Raw genomic sequence first — 25208 nt, forward strand, 5'->3', positions numbered from 1 at the left:
GCACCAGGCACATGTACAAAAAGTTCATGACAAAATCGTTCTTAACAGACCTAAACTGGAAAACACAAAAATTCCCATCAGGAACAGAAAAGATAAATTGGGATATATTAATCAATGGCATTCTATATAACAATAAACATGAATGAACACTAAAAATAATGTTGAGCAAAACAAGCTAGACAAAAAGAATGAATAATATATGATTTCATTTATCTAAAGGTCAAAATTGAGTAAACTAAACTATGCCCATTTAAGTGGTTAAAATATAAAGGAAGTGATTACCACCAAAGTCAGGATGGTACTTACCTCAATCAAGCAGGGAGAGCATCTGACTGAAAAAGGGAAAATGGAGGTGGGAGGAATTCTGAAGTGCTGGAAATGTTCTCTTTCCTATTATTTATCCATACATATGCATATTAGAACATATAATTTATGTGTTATGCACTTTTTAATATGTATATCTCACACAAAGGTAAAAAAGAAAGGATGTTTATATCCCATCTGAGTTTTTTCAAAGAGGTATTTAATAAAATTCTCTATGAAAAAATTGCTGCAGTTGCTTACTATTTACTGAAATATTTAATTGGGCTTTCACAATTACAAACACTTCAAAGGAAACAGAAAGCAATCTTCTAAAAAGAGCGAAATGTTCCCACTGCCGTAGAAATATCTTCAGAATGCTCATGCGAAACAAGGTGTGTCCTGTAAAAGGCCATCTGCTCAGCCTGTTTATTGTCTGCTACAAGTCATAATCCTATTTGTCTCAGTAATTACTTGTTCAAATATAACTGGAAAGATTAAGATTTCAGGGAATACAGAAAAAAAGACAAAGCCCATAATTCCCAGTAATTCTGTATTAAAACATCACAACACAGATATCATTCATGTAGATAACCCCTTTTATGAGACTGCTCATCTTAATCACCACCTGATTTACCATTCATGAAAGAAACTATAGATTTTACTTATTTTTCTTTTCTCAAGTGTCCAATCACTAAACCCTACGTTAGCATAAAAGCATTCGAAATGAATTCTATCTCTGGAAACACCTGCTCAAAACTAGCATAGATTTAATCTACAGAAATACAACACCATAATAAAAAGAGTATGTTAAGTAAGTCTCTTAACTAATCCAATAAACACAAATTATCTATTTTTCTAAGTGAACATTTTGTTAGAACAACAATCACTATCCTATATTATTTCCAATCTTAAAAGTAGCAATTTAAGCTTTATCTCATGATACAAGGACATCATCATGATTAATTATCTGATACTGGGCATACAGAGATAAAAGACATGGTCTGTGCACTTAAGAACATGGTCTAAGGGATTCAGAGCAGTAAAGAACACAGGGTCCATAGGAGCTAATATAATAAGCCCTTAACTAAGTGAGTGACACTTGAGCTTAGTCAGGAAAAAAACAGAGCATCCACAAAGATGTATGCGAGCATGGGGGTAAAGGAGGGTGCCTCATCTCTGTGTGCACAAACTGCCTGTGGTTATGTGTGTGTGTGTGTGTGTGTGTGTGTGTGTGTGTGTGTGTGTGTGTGTATGGAAAAGAAATTCCAAGTTTGAAGAGCTATAAATAGTTTAGTATGATTAGAGCAACAAGAGGTAGTATGTAGTGACAAAGTTGGGAAGTAGTTAGAGGGGATGCAAAGGAGTCTAGATTTTATTTAGAGATAATGAGGAGCCATTTCAGGATTTTTAGAATGAGAAATATAGGATCAAATTTGTAATGTACCTCTGCCCAATGTGATTTTGATAAAAGACATAGTCTAGGTTCTAAGAAAGAACACGTTCTAGCAGGGAGACAGACGTGCAAACAGCATAAAGTACCACAGGGGTTCATACAATGAACACCTTATCAACTAAATGGCATTTAAAGTTGGTGACAAAATTATAATTAAGTTTACCTAGAAGAATACATGAGTGATAACAACTATTTTTTCAAAATGCATATGAGGCAGGGGACAGGGAGGGAATACCCTGATATAAAAATATACAAGGTATAATACTACTTTGCTTTCAGTTAGCTATGGCACCCAAGCATACATATTTCTCTCTTGTTCCCCAAGCATGCGGAAATGACAATAAAGTAATACAAAATGTAATAAATTTATAAACTCATGGCAATTTTAGAAGGTGATATCAAACAACCAAAGATTCTGATAAATTTAGTGGGGAAAAAAAGGAGAATCAAATCATTTTGGTAAACTTGTGAAGAAGGATCCAGTGCTCAGTGCACACATCAGAGAAGACTGTAGTGGAGGTGGGAGCCATTTTTCACAACACAAATGCCTGATGTCAAGAGGTATACAAAGTGGAAGTGACAAAGGAACTGAAATATCATAGGAAAAGTGGTGCCCAGAACAGATCTCCCTCCTTTCTTCTCAGGGAGATGAGAGAAAACCCATACCAATTACCTTTATGAAATAATCTAGTCCTCCATTCATAAATGTAAAAAAACAAGAATCCTTAACTATTTGAGATAGGGGAAAGATGTAAGGACATCTCATAAACAACAAGTACTACCAGGCAGATAATTTCAATGTAGGGGACAGACTTGCAATTAGAACAAATCTATTCCATGAGCTGCCTCCCTCCCAAATGTACCATTTGTGTTTACAGGAGTGTAGCTGTGGAATTACTAACACTGAGGACATTTATTATTTAAAATTAGCAATAGCTTAGCTTCTAACACAATGAAAAACAACGAAGAAAGAATAACCTGGATTCAGGCAGAGACAGTATGTTTTCAGTCTTTGGTGCTGACGATTTATCTGGCTTTGAATGTTTGATGTCCTGGGTCTTGAAAATACATTCATTCATTCATTCACTGAGTAAGTATTTACACTGAATACCTACCTGTGTGCCTGGTACCCTTCCAGGTGGTGGGGCACATCCGTGAATGAAACGGAGAAAAATCCCTGTCTAACCTTAGGGAGCTGATATTTTTCGTAAAGCTTACATTTCCATGTATTTCATCTCCTGTAACCTAAGTCTTTAAAAAGCCTTACCAAAATGTTGATAGTGAGATCTCATACCAGGATCAGAGGTAATTTTTAGTTTCTCCTTTATCCTCTCATGTCTTCCCAACACAAAGACAACTTTTTACCCCTTTCTTCCTTTATTTATTTAAAGGGGAAGAGAATTGGTAGGAAAATCAATCTGGCTGCACTAAGAGAGTACATGACAGAAAACCAAATAACTGAATACAAACAACCGAGCTACTTATGTGCAGATGTGTTAATTCATGTAAGTATATACACAATACAAGAATGTGAATTAAGGCACGGATTTAAGAAACATCAACGAGGGACTTCGCTGGTGGCGCAGTGGTTAATAATCCGCCTGCCAATGCAGGAGACACGGGTTCGAGCCCTGGTCCGGGAAGATCCCACATGCCACAGAGCAACTAAGCCCATGCGCCAAAACTACTGAGCCTGTGCTCTGGAGCCTGTGAGCCACAACTACCGAGCCCTTGTGCCACAACTACTGAAGCCTGCACACCTAGAGCCCGTGCTCCAAAACAAGAGAAGCCACCACAATGAGAAGCCCGCCCATCGCAACAAAGAGTAGCTCCTGCTCGCTGCAACTAGAGAAAGCCCGCGTGCAGCAACAAAGACCCAACGCAGCCAAAAATAAATAAAAATAAATAAATAAATAAATATAAAAGAAACATCAACTGTAGACAAGGGATGGATTTGAGAAACAATAAGGCTTTTCAAGAGGACTCTATCTCCAGCAAGTGTGCTGATGAAGGAAACGTCAAGTTTGAGTCCCATGTTTCCATTTGACCTGTGAGAAGAGTTAATGCAGGTCTGTTCTCTCAGTTCTTACTTCTTTCTGTAACTGTGGCAATAATTCATCAAACCGTAAGAACAAAACTCCTGAACATTCATGTAGTTTCTGGTTAATGATGCTATTCTATACACGTGAAGCTGTGGACCAAGACAAATCAGAGGACAGCATGTTTAAAGTAAACATGAAGATTCCTGATATGTACCTGGTATCTGACATGGATTTGTACAATGGCTGGTCACACAGCAGGTATGTGCCTATGTGACCAGTTCTTTTTGAGAACTATAGACTCTAAGACTCAAGCAAACTTCCTTGGGTAGAGACATATCATAAGAGTCTCTGAGGTTCACAGCTAGAAGGAAAAGTACATCTTGTGTGACTCTTGCAGAGAAGAAAGGATTTTGTGGAAGCCTGTACATGACCTCCTTACCTATGGATATCTTTTTCTTGCTGTCCCTGGACTATATCCTTTGCTGTAATAAATCTTAGCTGGGAACACAACTTTATATTGAGTCATGTGAGTTCTTCCAGTGAACCACTGAACTAGTGGGTAGTCATGGGCCCCCCAAGACAGGACTACTGAGTTGACACAAAATTAAGGGGATGGTGGGATGCAAGAAAAACTGAATTTAGTTTCCACGTAAGGTGTCTTGATCACCTTCATTACCTTCATTAGAACACTCCTGAGCAGCAATTTTTTTTTTTTTTTTTAGCATTTTAGCTTCATCAGTGGTTCAAAGTTCCCTTCAGCTTTAACTTGCTCTTCTATTATTTCTATTATATTTAGAAACAAATATGAAGAAACACCCCTTACTTCAAGAATTTATCCTGGTGTATTTTGTGATCTTGTTCCAAATATTATATATACCACCACTACCTTTAAATTCATTAAGTTACTTTATTCTTCTCAAAAACCTTTCACTAAGTATCTACCACATATAAGACACTTTGCCAGGTGTTACAGGGATAAAAATATTAAGAAGATAAAGCTCCTATCCTAGAATCCAGAGACGGACATTTACATAAATATGACAACAGATCTAGGCTTTTCTTAATGTTTCATTTTTAACAGTATTCTAGACACAGGCAATATAAAAGACTGCATCTTTAATGTCATACTGAGATTGAAAGCACTGCATTGTAGCCAAATGATAGATCAATCCTCTCATGAAAACTCCTCTGCAGTAACATCCAAAAGTCTGAATAATGAGCTATTCCATAGCGGAGTCAATGAGAAACCAAAGGCAGCCAGAGTAATGGTAAAAATATTGCCAGAGGCTACCTCTGCTTCCTGAGGGTGAACATTGGATACAACTGTCTGGCAACTGAATAGCTTTGCTGTCCTTAGGTAAGTTTATATTTCTGAAATGATCATTCACTGGAATGTGACAGCTAGAAAAAGAAACAATTTCTCATTCCTTCCATATCACTTTGAGTTCTATTTGTCCCTGCTAATATAACATCTTTAAAAATCCATATTCTACTTTATTCACGTCTGCAACCTCAGAACTGCAAGCCTGACCTTCTTATTAAGTCCCAATTTATATACAAATAATTTATATATGTATATAAGCCCTAATATATATATATATATATATATATATATATCAGTTTACATTAAAGCCAAAACTTACTCCATTCTACACTCATTTCTTTAGAAATGTTAGATCTCTTTTTTAAACAAAGAAAAATAAAAATTATTTTATCATTATTTTGAACACAACTCAAGGATTGTAAGTTGAATATATCTAAAAGAATAATGAAACATGTATTTTAAAAGTATCCATCTTTTAGAATTTAAAGTACTTTTTTCAGATGTAAGCTTATGGAGTTTTACAGAAATCCTGCTGTGTATAGATTTCTGACAGAGAAAGAAGCCTCAGAATTACTAAAGACAATTCACAGCCTGCTAATCAGAAGAGTTGCTTTCACTGACTGATGATAGTTCTAGAAAACTCCAGTGCAATAATAGACAAGTATAAGAGAAGCTTAGGGTAGATTTCAAGGGAGGAGAGTGAATACGGAATACAGCTGGCTAATACTTGAAGCTTTATGGTGTCAGAGAACAGACTGTGAAACAGAAAGAATACAAAAAAGAGAGTCATCATATGTTGGTGGGACAGCTGCAAGAAATGATCATTTTAGAAACATAACCAACCAAATGTAAAGTATTATCGGAGGCACTGGTGCCAAGCCAAACATACCACTACAGTTATCACTTAATATTATTATAATTACTAACATTTAGTAAGCAGATACATGTCAGCCACTTTGTAAAGCACCACAAATGGATTCAATCCTTAAAATAATCTTGTGAGATAGGTACTACCATCAACCCCATTTTATAAATGAAGAGACTGGGGTTAAAGAAGTTAAGCAATTTGCCCATTTTCATAAAGCTAAACAGTCAAAAAGCCAAAATTAGAAATCAAGTCATATGGTTCCAGATGCTGAGAGAAGTATGCTATTCTGCCTCCTCAACTGGTAGAATAATGAGCCAGTAAATGCTGGGGATATTAACAATAACCTGTTTCCTGAATATTCTTCTACAGGGACATTCACAAACAGAAGAACAGAGGTTATATCACCCCACAGTATAATTTTCAAATATTCGAATGGTAGACAAAGGAGAGATGCTGAGAACACTATGGAAATAGCTATCTTTTCACAATATAAAAAAAGCAGGGGGTGGAGTCAAGATGGCATACTAGGAGAATGCGGAATTCACGTCTCTGAACAACCAGGGCACCTACCAGGCACCAGCGGGGCACCATGGACACCTAAGGGGACGGAAGGAACCCACAGCAACTGGGTAGGATGGGGGCTGTGGGGGGGAGTGAAGGGGGAGGAGAAGTGGAGGCAGGAAGGGACTGGTGGCCAGAGGGGTGGCTGGGGGAGGGGAAGGGATCCCACGCCCAAAGCAGGAAATTGGGGGACCATCAGGAGGGCAGAGGATCAAAAGGGAGCGTGGCCAGCTTTTCCCTGCCCACTTGGGCCCCCGGGAGCCTGCTGAGATCCCGGGCCTGATCTTCTGCCCACCTAGGCCCCCTCCAGCCACGAGGGTCCTGAGGGAGTGGGAGGGGGGGAAGGGGGAGGAAAAGTAAAGGCCGGACCTCCCGGACTGGCATCCCTGAGCGGTGGCTGGGGGAGGAGAGGAGTTCCTACGCCCAGTGAGTGGGACACACACACAGTTAGGGGTCCAGCAGGGACCAGGGAGACCCTGGGGGAGACAGTGGGCGTGGGGGGGCATGGAAGAGAACACAGCCGGTGCTCTCCCAGTCCACTTAGGCACCAGGGAGCCTACTGGGCTCCCAGGCCTAATCCTCTGCCCTTGGAGCCTCCTGCCAGGCAGAGCCCAAGACCTGCCCCTACACCCCCACCCAGGGCCCCACCTCTACACTCGGAGACCCCCTCTGTGAACCCCTCCAACCATGCTGGGCCTAAACCCCACCCACACACCCTCACCCAGGGCCCTACCTCCAAACTCTGGAACCCCACACTGCAGAGGCCCTCCTTTGTACCTGCTGCCTCTCCCCTTCTGCGCAGGTCCTAAGCAGAAGCCCCGCCCCAGGCGTGAACGTTGCCTGCCTAGGCCCCGCTCCCTAGACTTTTTCTGGCTGCTGGGTCCTGAGCCTAGGCCCCGCCCCATGCTGAAACGTCACCCCCCACCTGCCTAGGTACTGCCCCAACCTAAAACCCACTCCTGCCTAAGTTCCACTCTTGCCTAAACTCTGCCCCCAGAGCCAAGGCTTTTTTTTTCTTTTTTTTTCTTTTTTCCTCTTTTAGACTGGGGTTGTGTTTTACCTTGTTGGTTCATTTATATTTTTATTTTTTCTAATAAATCTTTTATTTTTCTAATTTTCTTTTATTCTTTATACTTTGTTATTGTTCTGCTACTTTTGGCTTGCTCCCCCCCCCCCGCTTTTTTTTCTTTTTTCTGTTGTGGTTTTATTTTACCTTGTTGCAGTCGTTTCAATTATACTTTTATTTTTCCTAATATATTTTTTATCTTTCTAATTTTATTCTGCTTTTTATTCTTTGTTATTGTATCGCTTTTTTTTTTTTTTTTTTTTTGCTACACCACACGGCTTGCGGGATCTTGGTTCCCAGGCCAGAGGTCGGGCCCAAGCTCCTGTGGTGGGAGGGCCGAGTCCAAACTGCTGGACTAACAGAGAACCTCAGACCCCAGGGAATACTAATCAGAGTGAGGTCTCCCAGAGGTCCTCATCTCAGCACCAAGACCCAGCTCTATCCAACTGCCTGCAAACTCCACTGCTTGACGCCTCAAGCCAAACAACCAGTAACACAGGAATACAGCCCCACCCATCAAAAAAAAAAAAAAAGCAACAACAAAAAAATATGTTACAGATGAAGGAGCAAGGTAAAAACCTACAAGACCAAATAAATGAAGAAAAAATAGGCAACCTCCCTGAAAAAAATTCAGAGTAATGAGAGTAAAGATGATCCAAAATCTCAGAAACAGAATGGAGAAAATACAAGAAATATTCAACAAGGATCTAGAAGAACTAAACAGCAAACAGTGATGAACACAATAACTGAAATAAAAAATACTCTAGGAGGAGTCAATAGCAGAATAACTGAGGCAGAAGAACAGATAAGTAAGCTGGAAGATAAAATGGTGGAAATAACTACCGCAGAGCAGAATAAAGAAAAAAGAATGAAAAGAATTGAGGACAGTGTCAGAGACGTCAGGGGGCAACATTAAATGCACCAACATTCAAATTATAGAGGTCCCAGAAGAAGAAGAGAAAAACAAAGGGTCTGAGAAAATATCTGAGGAGATTATAGTTGAAAACTTCCCTAACATGGGAAAGGAAATAGTCAATCAAGTCCAGGAAGCACAGAGAGTCCCATACGGGATAAACCCAAAGAGAAACGTAACAAGACACATATTAATCCAACTATCAAAAACTAAATACAAAGAAAAAATATTAAAAGCAACAAGGGAAAAGTGACAAATAACATACAAGGGAATCCCCATAAGGTTAACAGCTGATCTTTCAGCAGAAACGCTGCAAGCCAGAAGGGAGTGGCAGCACATATTTAAAGTGATGAAAGGGAAAAACCTACAACCAAGATTACTCTATGCAGCAAGGATCTCATTCAGATTTGATGGAGAAATCAAAAGCTTTACAGACAAGCAAAAGCTAAGAGAATTCAGCACCACCAAACCAGCTCTACAACAAATGCTAAAGGAACTTCTCTAGGCAGGAAACACAAGAGAAAAAAAAGACCCACAAAAACAAACCCAAATCAGTTAAGAAAATGGTAATAGGAACATACATATCAATAATGACCTTGAATGTAAATGGATTAAATGCTCCAACCAAAAGACACAGACTGGCTGAATGGATACAAAAACAAGACCCATATATATGTTGTCTACAAAAGACCCACTTCAGACCTAGGGACACATACAGACTGAAAGTGAGGTGATGGAAAAAGATATTCCATGCAAATGGAAATCATAAGAAAGCTGGAGTAGCAATACTCATATCAGATAAAATAGACTTTAAAATAAAGACTGTTACAAGAGATAAGGAAGGACACTACATAATGATCAAGTGATCGATCCAAGAAGAAAACTTAACAATTATAAATATTTATGCACCCAACACGGGAGCACCTCAATACATAAGGCAAATGTTAACAGCCATAAAAGGAGAAATCAACAGTAACACAATCATAGTAGGGGACTTTAACACCCCACTTACACCAATAGACAGATCATCCAGACAGAAAATAAATAAGGAAACACAAGCTTTAAATGACACAATAGACCAGATAGACTTAATTGATATCTTTAGGACATTCCACCCAAAAGCAGAAGAATACACTTTCTTCTCAAGCGCACACGGAACATTCTCCAGAACAGATCACATTTGGGGTCACAAATCAAACCTTGGAAAATTTAAGAAAACTGAAATCATATCAAGCATCTTTTCTAACCACAACGTTATGAGATTAGAAATCAATTAAAGGAAATAACAGTAACAAACACAAATACATGGAGGCTAAACAGTGTGCTGCTAAATAACCAAGAGATCACTGAAGAAATTAATAAGGAAATCAAAAAATACCTAGAAACAAATGACAACGAAAACCCGACAATCCAAAACCTATGGGACGCAGCAAAAGCAGTTCTAAGAGGGAAGTGCATAGCAATTCAGGCTCACCTCAAGAAACAAGAAAAATCTCAAATAAACAATCTAACCTTATACCTAAAGTAACTAGAAAAAGAAGAACAAAGAAAACTCAAAATTATAGAAGGAAAGAGATCAGAGCAGAAATAAATGAAATAGAAACAAAGGAAACAATAGCAAAGATCAATAAAACTAAAACCTGGTTCTTTGCGAAGATAAACAAAATTGATAAACCTTTAGCCAGACTCATCAAGAAAAAAGGGGAGAGGATGCAAATCAATAAAATTAGAAATGAAAAAGAAGAGATTACAACTGACACCGCAGAAATACAAAAGATCGTAAGAGACTACTACAAGCAACTATATGCCAATATAATGGACAACCTGAAAGAAATGGACAAATTCCTGGAAAAGTACAACCTTCCAAGACTGAACCAGGAAGAATTAGAAAATATAAAGAGACGAATCACAGGTAATGAAATTGAAACCATAATTTAAAATCTTCCAACAAACAAAAGTCCAGGACCACATGGCTTCACAGGTGAATTCTATCAAACATTTTGAGAAGAGTTAACACCTATCCTTCTCAAACTCTTCCAAAAAATTGTGGAGGGAGGAACACTCCCAAACTCGTTCTACGAGGCTACCATTACCCTGATACCAAAACCAGACAAAGATGTCACACAGAAAAATTATAGACCAATATTACTGATGAATACAGACACAAAAATCCTCAACAAAATACTAGCAAACAGAATCCAACAACACATTAAAAGGATCATACACCATGATCAAGTGGGATTTATCCCAGGGATGCAAGGATTCTTCAATATACACAAAACAGTGTGATACACCATATTAACAAATTAAAGAATAAAAACCATATGATCATCTCAATAGATGCAGAAAAAGCTTCTGACAAAATTCAACACCCATTTATGATAAAAACACTCTTCAGAAAGTGGGCATAGAGGGAACCTACCTCAACATAATAAAAGCCACATACGACAAACCCACAGGAAACATCATTCTCAATGGTGAAAAACTGAAAGCATTTCCTCTAAGATCAGAACAAGAAAAGGTTGCCCACTCTCACCACTATTATTCAACATAGTTTTGGAAGTCTTAGCCACAGCAATCAGAGAAGAAAAAGAAATAAAAGGAATACAAATTGGAAAGGAAGTAAAACTGTCACTGTTTACAGATGACATGATACTATACATAGAAAATCCTAACGATGCCACTAGAAAACTACTAGAACTAATCAATGAATTTGGTATGGTTGCAAGATACAAAATTAATGCACAGAAATCCCTTGCATTCCTATACACTAACAAAGATCAGAAAGAGAAATTAATGAAACAATCCCATTTACCATCTCAACAAAGAGAATAAAATACCTAGGAATAAACCTACCTAAGGAGGCAGAAGACCTGTACTCAGAAAACTATAAAACACTGATGAAAGAAATCAAAGATAATATAAACAGATGGAGAGATATACCATGCTCCTGGATTGGAAGAATCAATACTGTGAAAATGACTATACTACCCAAAGCAATCTACAGGTTCAATGCAATCCCTATCAAATTACCAGTGGCATTTTTCACAGAACTAGAACAAGAAATTTTATAATCTGTATGGAAACACAAAAGACCCTGAATAGCCAAAGCAATCTTGAGAAAGAAAAATGGAGCTGGTGGAAGCAGGCTCCCTGACTTCAGACTATACTACAAAGCTACAGTAATCAAGACAGTATGGTACTGGCACAAAAACAGAAATATAGATCAATGGAACAGGACAGAAAGCCCAGAGATAAACCCATGCACATATGGTCACCTTATCTTTGATAAAGGAGGCAAGAGTATACAATGGAGAAAAGACAGCCTCTTCAATAAGTGGTGCTGGGAAAACTGGACAGCTACATGTAAAAGAATGAAATCAGAACACTCCCTAAAAACCATACACAAAAATAAACTCAAAATGGATTAAAGACCTAAATGTAGGGCCAGACACTATAAAACTCTTAGAGGAAAACATAGGCAGAACACTCTATGACATAAATCACAGCAAGATCCTTTTTGACCCACCTCTTAGAAAAATGGAAATAAAAACAAAAATAAACAAATGGGACCTAATGAAACTTAAAAGCTTTTGCACAGCAAAGGAAACCATAACAAGACGAAAAGACAGAATTTCCATTTCTCAGAATGGAGAGAAAATATCTGCAAATGAAGCAACTGACAAAGGAGTAATCTCCAAAATATACAAGCAGTTCATGCAGTTCAGTATCAAAAAAACAAGCAACCCAATCCAAAAATGGGCAGAAGACCTAAATAGACATTTCTCCAAAGAAGACATACAGATGGCCAACAAATGCATGAAAAGATGCTCAACATCACTAATCATTAGAGAAATGCAAATCAAAACCACAATGAGGTATCACCGCACACCAGTCAGAATGGCCAGCATCAAAAAATCTACAAACAGTAAACGCTGAAGAGGGTGTGGAGAAAAGGGAACCCCTTTGCACTGTTGGTGGGAATGTAAATTGATACAGCCACTATGGAGAACAGTATGGAGGTTCCTTAAAAAACTAAAAATAGAAATACCATAAGACCCAGCAATCCCACTACTGGGCATATACCCTGAGAAAACCATAATTCAAAAAGAGTCACGTACCACAGTGTTCACTGCAGCACTATTTACAATAGCCAGGACATGGAAGCAACCTAAATGTCCATCAAGAGATAACTGGATAAAGAAGATGTGGCACATATATACAAGTGAATATTACTCATCCATAAAAAGGAACAAAATTGAGTTATTTGTAGTGAGGTGGATGGACCTACAGTCTGTCATACAGAGTGAAGTAAGTCAGAAAGAGAAAAGTACCATATGCTAACACATATATATGGAATTTAAAAAAGCAGTACTGATGAATCTAGTGGCAGGGCAGGAATAAAGACGCAGATGTAGAGAACAGACTTGAGGGCATGGGGGATGGGGAAGCTGGGATGAAATGAGAGAGTAGCAGTGACGTGTACACACTACCAAATGTAAAACGGATGGCTAGTGGGAAGCTGCTGCATAGCACAGGGAGTTCAGCTCGGTGCCTTGTGACCGCCTAGAGGGGTGGGATAGGGAGGTTGGGAGGGAGGCTCAAGAGGGAGGGGATGTGGGGATATATGTATACATATAGCTGATTCACTTTGTTGTACAGCAGAAACTAACACAACATTGTAAAGCATTTATACTCCAATAAAGATGTGGAAAAAAAAAAAGGCGGCAAAGGAGAACATCTTTGAAGAAAAGTACAATGTTGGCTCATCCAAAACAAAAAGGTCTGATTTTCAAACTCTATAGGTTCTAAGTAAAGCAAACTACTGAATGCAACCAATACATGCGCTGTGAGTAGTGAAATGGGGAGACAGCATAGTAAATTGGCTTTGAGTATGGACCATGGAGTCAGGCTGCCTGGGATCTAATCCTGGCCGCACTACAAATAAGGAGAGTTACGTAGTCTCTGTCTCAATTTCCTAATCTCTATAAAAACAAATATATATATATATATATGTGTGTACTGTTTTTGTACCTACCTCAAAAGAAATTAAATAGAAAGTAGTAAGTTAATGTTAGCAACGTTTATTGTTAAATTTAAGTACCTAGAATTGAATGCTAAGTCATTTTCAATAAACGCTCTCATGCAAAATTTCCATACACTCCAGCACTAAATTTCATACACAATGAATTTGATTATAATCATTGTACAAACATATTTCTAAAAAGTCACTAGGAATCAGGGCTTCTGTGAAATAAAATGAAAACAAAACAAAATAAAATGAGTGCTATCACTATCTTTTTCTTCCATAAAGGAATTAAAATGAGAGCACATCTAGTCTCACCTTACAGAAATCAAAAATGACAAATGAATACATAAATGAACATGGTCTTTCATAAGATGAGAATTTCTAATAGAAATATCTTACTATTAGTAATCTTACTATCACAACAATAAAATTTTGATAATTCATCTAAAACAATCTCTTCTCTGGGACAGTGGTTCTCATATCTGTTTGGATGGTAATGCACAAGCAAGAGAGGGTGCTCTTTACAGAACCCCCAAAATGATGCTGTTGTAGTTAATGGCAACATAAGAAATAAAAAAACTTTACTAGATTATGGATTGCATATGCATATGCAACACAGATGCATATTCTCTAATATGAAAATAATAACCACAAACCTCTATGAAAAAATCTAAGCAAGAGCAATGTCATTTTTTCATTAACATTAATTTGGTACTTGTTAGTAATAACAGTTGCTAACTTCTGAATACCTACTACATGCCAGGGCAGGCAATATGCCAAAGAGACTGAGGTGCATATCTTACTTATAACTTATTTACCTTACTCATAACCATATGAGGTAGTCATCATTATTTTCATTTTGACAGTAAAACAACTGAGGTTTCAAAGAGGTTAGATATAATTTAACTGAAGTTCAAACAACAGGGAAGGGACAGAGCAAGGACTCAAACCTGTCTGACTCAAACTTTGCACTCTTAACCACAACACTAGACTTCAATGCAATAAAATCTAAAAATTTAAACATTTTACATAATTAAATTTTATACGAATCAGAAATGATCAAAATTAACCAATTTTAAGAATAAAACATATGTATCAGTGGGAGGACCATTTAAGAATCATTGCTGAGAATCTAACGTAAGCATCACAAAAGCTGTTAAAAGAGTAGACCTTAAATGTTTCCAACACAAAAAAGAAATAGTAATTATTTCATGTGACACAATGGAGGTGTTAGCTAATACTATGGTGGTAATCATTCTGTAATATATTAATGTATCAAAGCAATACATTTTACACCTTAAACTCACACAATATTATGTGTCAATTATATCTCAATAAAGCTGGGGGAAAAAAGAATCACTAAGAAGCCTGCTATTAAAATTATTCTGGAAATTATTCCAAAGTTCCAAATGTAACATGCTTTGGTTAAGTACACAGCTAACAAAATCTAGTTCTAAAAGCTGTAGTTCAAATGAAGGTCTTCTTACTAGGATATAAGCCAACTGTAAAATCAATCACATATCAATTAACCTAACCAACTTAATTCCTCAAAGAGAGGAGATATTTTTAGAGAACATAATTAAGTTTGTAGCCATTCTGGAATTTACTTATTTTAATTTGAGGAGGCACAAGGGCTAGTGTTGTCAAAAAGAAAAAGATAATCCTTAGTCTTTTTAGTTGAACTGCTATTTGCTAAAGGAAATACTACTGATATACTGAGTTTTGTAGCAAGTCTTCTAACACTGCCTTATATGTGCATGATTTCTAATTTCATATTATTGTAATTAGCATATCTACAGCCATAATTGGAAGGACAGAAAACTATATAAAAATTATTCATAGCTCAAACATGTCTAGGTCAATCCAACTTAAAATCTTATTATTCTGGAATGAATTTTTACTAAAAGACAAGTGTCTTCAGTCTGCATTGGATCGCTATTAAAGACAAGAAAATCAATTGATATTAATCATTAAATTTAAGAATAATCTTAAATCAAGCCGTAAAATGCATCTACCTTATGATATGCATTGCCTGGTAAAGTATTTCAGACTGATCAACTCCAAGAACCTTCTTTGCCCCAGCTTTAGCAGCAAACATAGAGAGAATTCCAGTTCCACAACCAACATCCAAAACTACCTGGTATAATAAAAAAACAGATATTATCGAGAAGGTCTAATACTTTAAATCCTATTCATATATGATGATGTTTCTGGCTAGGAATAGATAACAAAAATTTAAACTTTACCGATCAAATATGGTAATAATTTCTATTTGGGGAAACTGAAAATATAATTACATTAAGTTGTTTTAAATTCATAACAGTGTTTTGGCCACAGTCTGCTGCAATCAGATGCAACAATGTAAATTTAAGAAATGTTTTATATGAAATAAGCAATTCCCACAGACTTATTAAGAGGGAATTAGTCTCTGTTTTTTATTTCCTTATTGTATGTATGCTCTAATTTAGGCTTAGTAATTCTAAATTTTAACAGAAATAAACTTTCTCAAGTTTGAGTAGCAGGAATTAACTTAAGCAAGATAGCCTGATCCAGTACAATTTAAAAATGGTTATAAAGGAATCATGAATGGAATATTACTCAGCCATAAAAGGAAACAAAATTGAGCTATTTGTAGTGAGGTGGATGGACATACAGTCTGTCATACAGAGTGAAGTAAGTCAGAAAGAGAAAAACAAATACCGTCTGCTAACACATATATATGGAATCTAAAAAAAAAATTGGTTCTGATGAACCCAAGGGCGGGACAGGAATAAAGACACAGACGTAGAGAATGGACTTGAGGACACGGGGCAGGGGGATAGAAAGGGAAGCTGGGACAAAGTGAGACAGTGGCATGGACATATATACACTACCAAATGTAAAATAGATAGCTAGTGGGAAGCAGCCACATAGCACAGGGAGATCAGCTCGGTGCTTTGGGACCACCTAGAGGGGTGGGATAGGGAGGGTGGGAGGGAGGCACAAGAGGGAGGGGATATGGGGATATATGTATAAATATAGCTGATTCACTTTGTTATACAGCAGAAACTAACACACCATTGTAAAGCAATTATACTCCAATAAAGATGTAAAAAAATAAAAATAAAGGAATCATGGATATAGAATATTGCCATAACCCCTCCACTTCCAAAATTAAATGTTCAACTCATTTTAATAATACAGGTACAATAAAAACAAATTGGCTTCTAGAATTCAGTAACTTGAGAATTTAATTTTGAAAAATGATATTCATTATCATTGGTGAAAGGAATAAGAAGAACCAAATTTAAGATGTTATTGGGGATAGGCAGGGAGCAATTATTTCTAATCAAGAATTTCATACGGTTCTTCCCAGAACAGTATAGTGAAACCTGCTTGGTTCACAGTAAAAAACAAAAACTAATTACCAAGGAAACACATTCAGCAAAATACTCAGAGGTACACTAGAAATTACTGAAACTGTAGTGCCTTAAGTCTTTCATTACCAATGACCTGAAACCCTATATACTTGTCTCAAAATATGAAATTATTTCAGTAGTCTTCTACTATAAGTATTCGCTGAGCATTACTAAGTGCAGGCATTGATCATGGTGATGGGGTACAGCAACAAACAAGACCAAGTCCTTGTCCTAACAGAGCTTACAATCTTGTGGGGGAGACAAAGACAATGAACAGACAAAGAATAGAGACTAAAGAACAGAGAATGTTAACAGAGAATAGTAGTGTTATAAAGAAAACTCAAGCACAGAGTAGAGGTTAGAGCAAGGGGCGGGGGGACACACTCTTTTAGAATTTTAGATAGGTCTGCGAATACTTCTCTGATACATGTGAGCGGAGAAGGAAATGAAGTAAAGGAGCGTGCCAGTCAAAGATCTGGAGGAAGTGCCTTCTAGCCATAGAAGATATTAAATGCAAAGCACAAGATTCCAGGCAAAGCAAGAAGGCCACTGTGGCTGAGCTGGGTGAGAAAGGTTCCTTGGCGGTGAGATCAGGGTTAAGCAGGGGTCAGATCACATAAAGCCCTTGGATTTTATTCTGAGTAATGGGAAGCTACTGTAAGAAAAATAGAACTAGAATTAAGAATCTATTATATTTTTCAACAATTACTTTTTCACTAGGTAAAACATTCATACAGTTTAAACATCAAAAAGTGTATTTATTTATCCTTCAAAAGAATTTTTATGCATATACAATGAAATATTATATATGTATTTCCTTCCCTCCTCTACACAAATGGAAGCATATTATACCCACTGTGCTACACATTGCTTTTTTCCTTAACAATATAATTTAGAGATCTTTCCATATCAGTTTATAGAACTTCTTTCTCTTACATAGCTGTATAGGATTCCGTATCATGGTTGTACCATAATCTACTGATCCAGTTCTCTACTGATGGACATTTACGTAGTTCCTGAAATTTTACCATGACAATCAATGCTGTAAATAACATTATACCTAACGCCATTCATACATGAGTAACTCTACAGAAGTATAAAGGAGTAAATCTATTCCTAGAAATAAAAACACTGGGTCAGAGAGAATATACATATTTGTAATTCTGCTAAACATAAATTACCTGCCATAGGGCAATTCTACTCATGAAGACTCAAATCAGCAATGTATAAGGGCCAATCTCCTCACAGGTGACACTAGCCCATATAATCAAACTTTCAGATTTCTGCCAATATGGCAAGTACAAAATAATGATATACTGGTCTAGATTTAATGTGCATTTCCATTATCATGAGGTTTTGCATTATTTCATATGTTGTAGTTCTATGTGAACCATCTACTTATATCCTTTCTCCATTTCTCCACCAAGTTGTTAGTCCTTCTCTTACCAAATTTCTTATCAAATTTTATCAAATAAGAGTTATTTGTTAGTTAAGATCAGACCTTTGTAATATGACTTGCAATGTTTTCTCTCAGCATATGATTTTTCATCTTTTGATTCTGCTTACACTGATCTTTGCTATGTAGAAATTCTTTACTAACAGTCAAACTCATAAATCTTTTCTTTTAATGGCTTCTGGATTTTGATCATAATTAGACTGACTTAGCCCATATTCTCTATTTCATTCACACTTCCTTCTGGTACATTTATAGTTTCATTACTACAGTTTTTTTTTTTATCATAGTATACACTAAGAGGTATGGTTCCAACTTTACTTCTGTTCAGATAGCTAACCAATTGTCCCAACATGTTATTAAACAGTCTGTGTTTGCATCCCCCCGAAATTCATACGTTGAAATACTAACCCCCAAGGTGATGGTGTTAGAAGCTGGGGCCTTTCGGAGGTGATTATGACATGGGGACAGACCAAAACACACAGAAATTTTAGTGAATGCTGAAGGTCCCTGTCTCAATTCATTCAGCATGCTATAACAAAAATACCATAAACTGAGTGGTTTGTAAACAAGAGAAATTTATTTCTCACAGTTCTGGAGGCTGGAAAGTCTAAGATCAAGGCACAGGTTGACTCTGGTGAGGGCCTGCTTTGTGGTTCACAGACATGACTTCTTGCTGTGTCCTCACATGACAGAGGAGAGGAAGGGATCCCTCTGGAGATCTGTGTATATTTTGGTTTATTTCTAGATTTTTATTCTGCTCCATTAATCTATACAATCACGTACCAGTAATTATTCTAATTATAGAAGCTTGGCAGAATTTCTATCTAGTAAAGCTGGTCAACCCTCACTGCCAATTGTTTTCAGTGTTTCTGGACAATTTTATATGTTTATTTTTCCACAAGCACAAGAAAATCAGCCTGTCTATGGTTTCTTTGTTTTTTTTTAAGTCTTAGCATTTTTATAGGGATTGCACTAAAATATAAATTTATGGAACACAGACAATTTTATTTTGTGTTTTCCATTCAGGAACATGGTATGACTTTCAATTTGTTTAAATCACCTGTTATGTTCTTCAGGAGTTTGGGGTTTTAAAAAATCTTTTTCATATAAGTCATGCACATTAGTTAAGTCTGTTCCTACACATTTTATCTTCTGTATTGTTTACTAGTATAAGTGAAGTCTGTTCCATTACATCTTTTTTTTTTAATTAATTAATTAATTTTTTTTTGGCTGCGTTAGGTCTTCGTTGCTACATGTGGGCTTTCTTTATTTGCGGCAAGCGGGGGCTACTCTTTGTTGTGGTGCGCAGGCTTCTCACTGCGGTGGCTTCTTTTGTTGCAGAGCACGGGCTCTAGGCACACGGGCTTCAGTAGTGGCATGCTGGCTCAGTAGTTGTGGCTTGCGGGCTCTAGAGTGCAGGCTCAGTAATTGTGGCGCACGGGCTTAGTTGCTCCACCGCATGTGGGATCTTCCCAGACCAGGGCTCAAACCCGTGTCCCCTGCACTGGCGGGCGGATTCTTAACCACTGCGCCACCAGGGAAGCCCTGTTCCATTATATCTTGAAAATATATTACACCAAAACTGACTCCAGAAGAGACAGAATCTAAACAGTCTAATTTCTATTGAAGAAATAAGGTTGCCAAAAGGCTACTGCTCTAAGAAGGACAAGGCCCAGATGGCTCCACAGGGAGAATGTGACTGTTCCTGCACATGTGGCCTATCTGGGTGAGTCAGCACATTTTAACATAACCACTTCACACACAAGAAAGTTTAAAAATTGTAAGATGTAATCTATACAACATCACTGCAAACAAAACTATTTTTTTAAAGTTCCAAATAAAATTATTAACCACAACATCAAGAAAATACTATAACACAGAGCATATATATTTATAGTATGGTTATAGTATATCAGTTTGAAATATTATGTGGCATAAAATATAAAAATATATATAACACAATAGTAAGTGATAACTTCCCAAAAACTTTCATTGAAATAAGATATTTGCAAAATTAAAAAATTAAAAATAAAAGATCAGTGTGGAATTTAGAAGTTTGATAGCACAGTGCTTCGGCAATGGTGTTTGGGAATATCAACACCCACACACTGTTTCTGGAAAGACAAGTTGGCAGCCCTAAAACCATCTTGGGTAGAACCTTTCTGACCTAGGGAGGCCACTGCTGGGAATTTATCTTATTATTCTTCTCTCATATTTATAAAAAGATTTTTAATATTTTATATTTTTACATGCAGCATTATTTCTAATATAAATCAAAACAATTTATGGACAATTTTACATTGGGTTTTTGAGCCATTAAAATAATGTTAATAAGGGATTATCTTAGAGAAATTGCTGAGCTACAAAAGCTAAGTACAGAAGGATATGTATCATTTACTCCAATTAGAGTGTGTGTTCTTTTTTAAGACTATACATACACACACATATATAATTTATATACATATGCATATATATATAAAATTCTTCTTTAACCTTTTCTGAAGGAAGGAGAGCTTCAGACAAGGAAAGTAACAGATCCAGGATCATAGAGCTGGTAATTTGTAAAGGTAGCACTCAAACATACATAGGTCAATCTGCTTTTTAAAGCTTATATTTAAATTGTATTTTTAATTATATACTAATTATTTATTACATCTAGCTCAGATTTAGGTAGTTGGGCAAATAAACTAAAACCTGCTAGAATCAAAGAAAGAGGTAGAAATGATAACAGAATACACTAACATTATTCTATAAAATGATGAAGGAATGTGATTCACTGTTTCTAAAAAAAAAAAAAAAGGAAAAAGAGTGAATCAATTTTAACTTAGATAATAGTCAAAAGCATAAAAAAGGCACCTAACTGTGAATTTCTTCAGTGAACTACAAATAGAAATTAATTATGAGTGAGTGATAACACAACTATGCCACCCAAAGTTAAATTAAATCTGAGAAACCATATGGCCTCCACAGGAGCTTTGTGAATTAAAACAATATTAAGAAAGGAATGAAGGAAAGGAAGTAGGAAGGGAGGGATGGAGGGAGAAGGGAAGGAAGGAAGGAAGACATTTTAAATTATAAGCACCTTTTTGAAAAATAAATCTCTACCATTCACTAAATAATATGATACAGAAGCTAGTGCTGTGATATGAAATTTGTCTACCTAATGGAGATAAAAGCAAACAAAAACAATGGTAATAAAACTTAAGAAAACATGTTATTTCATACATTTTTAAAAAGAACTATATTTAAATAATTTCATGAACATGTTCTGTCATGGCACACAGAAATTATATGACCTATATATGAAAAATAGTATGAATTAAAATATCATTAATGAATCCCACCCTAATTACTCATTCTATTTTAACATAACAGTGTTCAAAGTGTAGTGGCACAGGGTTAAGGGCACTAGACTAGGACTAAAACCCTCGTTTGTTTGCTTTTTTTTAGCTGCCTGTTTTAGGGAAAGTCAATTAACCTACTGGTTTCAAATTTCCTCATGTGAAAAATAGAGATAAATACATACCTGCTATGAATACACCATATCGGGATATTGTATAGCAACAATGAGACAACATGCTTGAAAGTATTCTATAAATTATCAAATGCTATTTAAATATGTGTCATATATTTTTTAAATCTGTAGTCATAGTATAATATAAAGAAAAGTATCCCAAATCATTTAAAAATATGAAAGCTCTAGATTATTTTTGTTAATTATAGAAAATTATATCCTGAATATACTTCAAAGAGTTAGAAATTGACACACATAATATTTTACATTACAGTATACTTTTGAGAAAACACAAATGCCAAGCAAAATTAATTACACATTGATAAATTAAATGAAAGCATCTTAGGCAAAGTACTAAGGAAAAATACTCCCAGTTTATTAGTAAGCCCCTTTCTGACTTGGGCAGATTTAATCTCTTCAGTAAAAGCAGTAAGTGGAACACAAAATAATTAAACATTTTATGTGTTCCATGGTCATGTATTTTGTCCAAAAATGTATAATATAATATATACAATATTTCTATAAGACTGTTACAAATAAAAAATTAAAAGCAGAAAGGGACTGTGTATAGGTCTATGAACCCAGTAAGATCTGCTTCGTATACATAGAAATATTCATAATTACTTAATTTCCCAATGATTAATCTTATGTTGACTAATACTTGTGCCTTTTCAGTATTTTCTTATGTAATATAACACAAAAGTCTATTCAGAGCATATTGAAAAAGAAACTTCTAACTACTTTTACTTAATGAATTCTTACGGCATTCAAATCAAAAATTATTTTAAAAAAGATGGCTCAAAGAAAGAAAATGATAGTGCTTTTATAAAAACAAAAATCATAAAATTTTAGAACCAGAAAGGTTTAAAAAATCATTTTATTTTTATTTTTAAATTTTTTTTTATTTTTTAACATCTTTATTGGAGTATAATTGCTTTACCATGGTGTGTTAGTTTCTGCTTTATAACAAAGTGAATCAGCTATACATAAAAAATCACTTTAGGGTTTCCCTGGTGGCGCAGTGGTTGAGAATCTGCCTGCCAATGCAGGGGACACGGGTTCGAGCCCTGGTCTGGGAAGATCCCACATGCCGCGGAGCAACTAGGCCCGTGAGCCACAAATACTGAGCCTGTGCGTCTGGAGCCTGTGCTCCGCAACAAGAGAGGCCGCGAAAGTGAGAGGCCCGCGCACCGTGATGAAGAGTGGCCCCCGCTTGCCATAACTAGAGAAAGCCCTCGCACAGAAACGAAGACCCAACACAGCCAAAAAAAAAAAAAAAAAAAAAACAGTACTTGTTTTAAAAAAAAAAAAAAATCACTTTACAAGTGAAGCCCACAGAGATTCACCACTGTCTAAAATTATTGTGTAGATGGTTCCTAAGAAGCCAGGCAGGACTAGTGATTCCCAGACTAGAACATGGTTAATTTCTATACAACATATTAAGGAAAAAATAAAATAAAAATCTAGGCAAAATCGAACTGTAAATATAAGGCAACATTTTTAATAGTAACATATTTGCTTTACTGGAAACAATGTGGTTTTTTAGACAAATATTAAATAAATTGTTCCAGCACTTGGGTGCAAACATAAAAACTATAAAAACATAAAAACTATAGTCTCTGCTGCAAAAACATATAAAAAGCATACAAAAAAGCCAAGTATAAAGAACTGATAAAAACTAATACTTTAAAAATAAAATAATCTATTTGTCTATAGGGGAATTAGCAAAAACAAAGAAACACATACCATCATTACTTCATAGGTAATGCTTTGGCCAAAAGATATCAGAGCACCATATAAATTTCGCAGGTCCAACTTGGCTAGAGCACAATTGAAACACCGCTCTTAGCAAACAGGTATGGAAAATGAAAAGCCAATCTACATGATATTCCAAACAACATAAAAATCAGGTAAAGAGATTTTCAACATATGAAGGTTGTTAATCACTGCTGCAACATCACATAAAGCCCATGAAATAACCTGAGAGAAGTATCTTTTAAATGGAGGTGAAAGGGGAATTATAAAAACCTGATGTTACCAATATACATGTTCTTGAAGTAGAAAGAGTAGGGAAAAATTCTCAAGCAAAAGTATATAAGTGGCAGAGACGATAATATATTTGACTAGGGACTTCCCTGGTGGCGCAGTGGTTAAGAATCCACCTGCCAATGCAGGGGACACAGGTTCGAGCCCTAGTCCGGGAAGATCCCACATGCCGCGGAGCAACTAAGCCCGTGCGCCACAACTACTGATCTTGCGCTCTAGAGCCCTCGAGCCACAACTACTGAAGCCGGCGCGCCTAGAGCCCATACTCTGCAACAAGAGAAGCCACCGCAATGAAAAGCCCACGTGCCACAACGAAGACCCAACGCAGCCAAAAATAAATAAATAAAATAAGTAAATTAAAAAAAAAAATATATATATATATTTGACTAAATTAGTGGACTAATTTCCAATATGGAGGAACAAAAACAGAAAACCTGAACTTTTAGATAACCATGCCAATGTAGAGAGGGAGGGAAGGAGAAAGTGAAGAAGAAAAATTGAAAAATTCACAAGGGAGGAAAAACAAATGACACATTTTCAACACACCCACCCATATACAAAGTGAAAGATCACCTTTGAAATAACCTGAGGCAGTATTAACACTAATTGTAAAATTTAAAGTAACTCAGGGCTTTCCTGGTGGTGCAGTGGTTAAGAATCCGCCTGCCTATACAGGGGACACGGGTTCGAGCCCTGGTCCGGGAAGATCCCACATGCTGTGGAGCAACTAAGCCCGTGCACCACAACTACTGAGCCTGTGCTCTAGAGCCTGCCAGCCACAACTACTGAGCCCACGTGCCACAATTACTGAAGCCTGCGTGCCTAGAGCCTGTGCTCCGCAACAGGAGAAGCCACTGCAATGAGAAGCCCGCACACAGGGACAAAGAGTAGCCCCTGCTTGCCGCAACTAGAGAGAGCCCACGTGCAGCAACGAAGACCCAATGCAGCCAAAAATAAAAAGTAAAAAAATTTTAAAAATAAAGTAACTCATAAAGGGGTAAATAAATGAGGTCTTAAAAGAAAGCACATAAAATAAATTCTACCTTACAATATTTGACCCTACCTACCAATAATGACTTCTTAAAATTATTAATTTGTAACTAATTAACACAAACTAAAATAATAATTAAAAGTGCTTTGGTATAGAGCTTATACATTTGAAATGAATAGGAATCACAGTAAATCAAAAATATGGTTTAAGCAAAATTATCTGGATAAGCAAAGTTTAACTAAGC

General features: G+C 36.5%; 1 protein-coding gene across 6 annotated transcripts in view; it reads right to left on the reverse strand.

Annotated features, from left to right (window-relative positions):
* Positions 1–25208, reverse strand: part of PRMT3 (protein arginine methyltransferase 3) — a 179166-nt gene that overhangs the window by 135060 nt on the left and 18898 nt on the right. For all 6 annotated transcript variants that reach the window (XM_082342441.1, XM_082342440.1, XM_082342442.1 and 3 more), the window contains exon 9: positions 15575–15696. In XM_082342441.1, the coding sequence (XP_082198567.1) occupies positions 15575–15696 (122 nt within the window). The remainder of the gene's footprint in view (positions 1–15574; positions 15697–25208) is intronic.

This window comes from Balaenoptera borealis, assembly GCF_965194805.1.
Source record: "Balaenoptera borealis genome assembly, chromosome: 11".
In the NCBI taxonomy this organism is placed as follows: domain Eukaryota; kingdom Metazoa; phylum Chordata; class Mammalia; order Artiodactyla; family Balaenopteridae; genus Balaenoptera; species Balaenoptera borealis.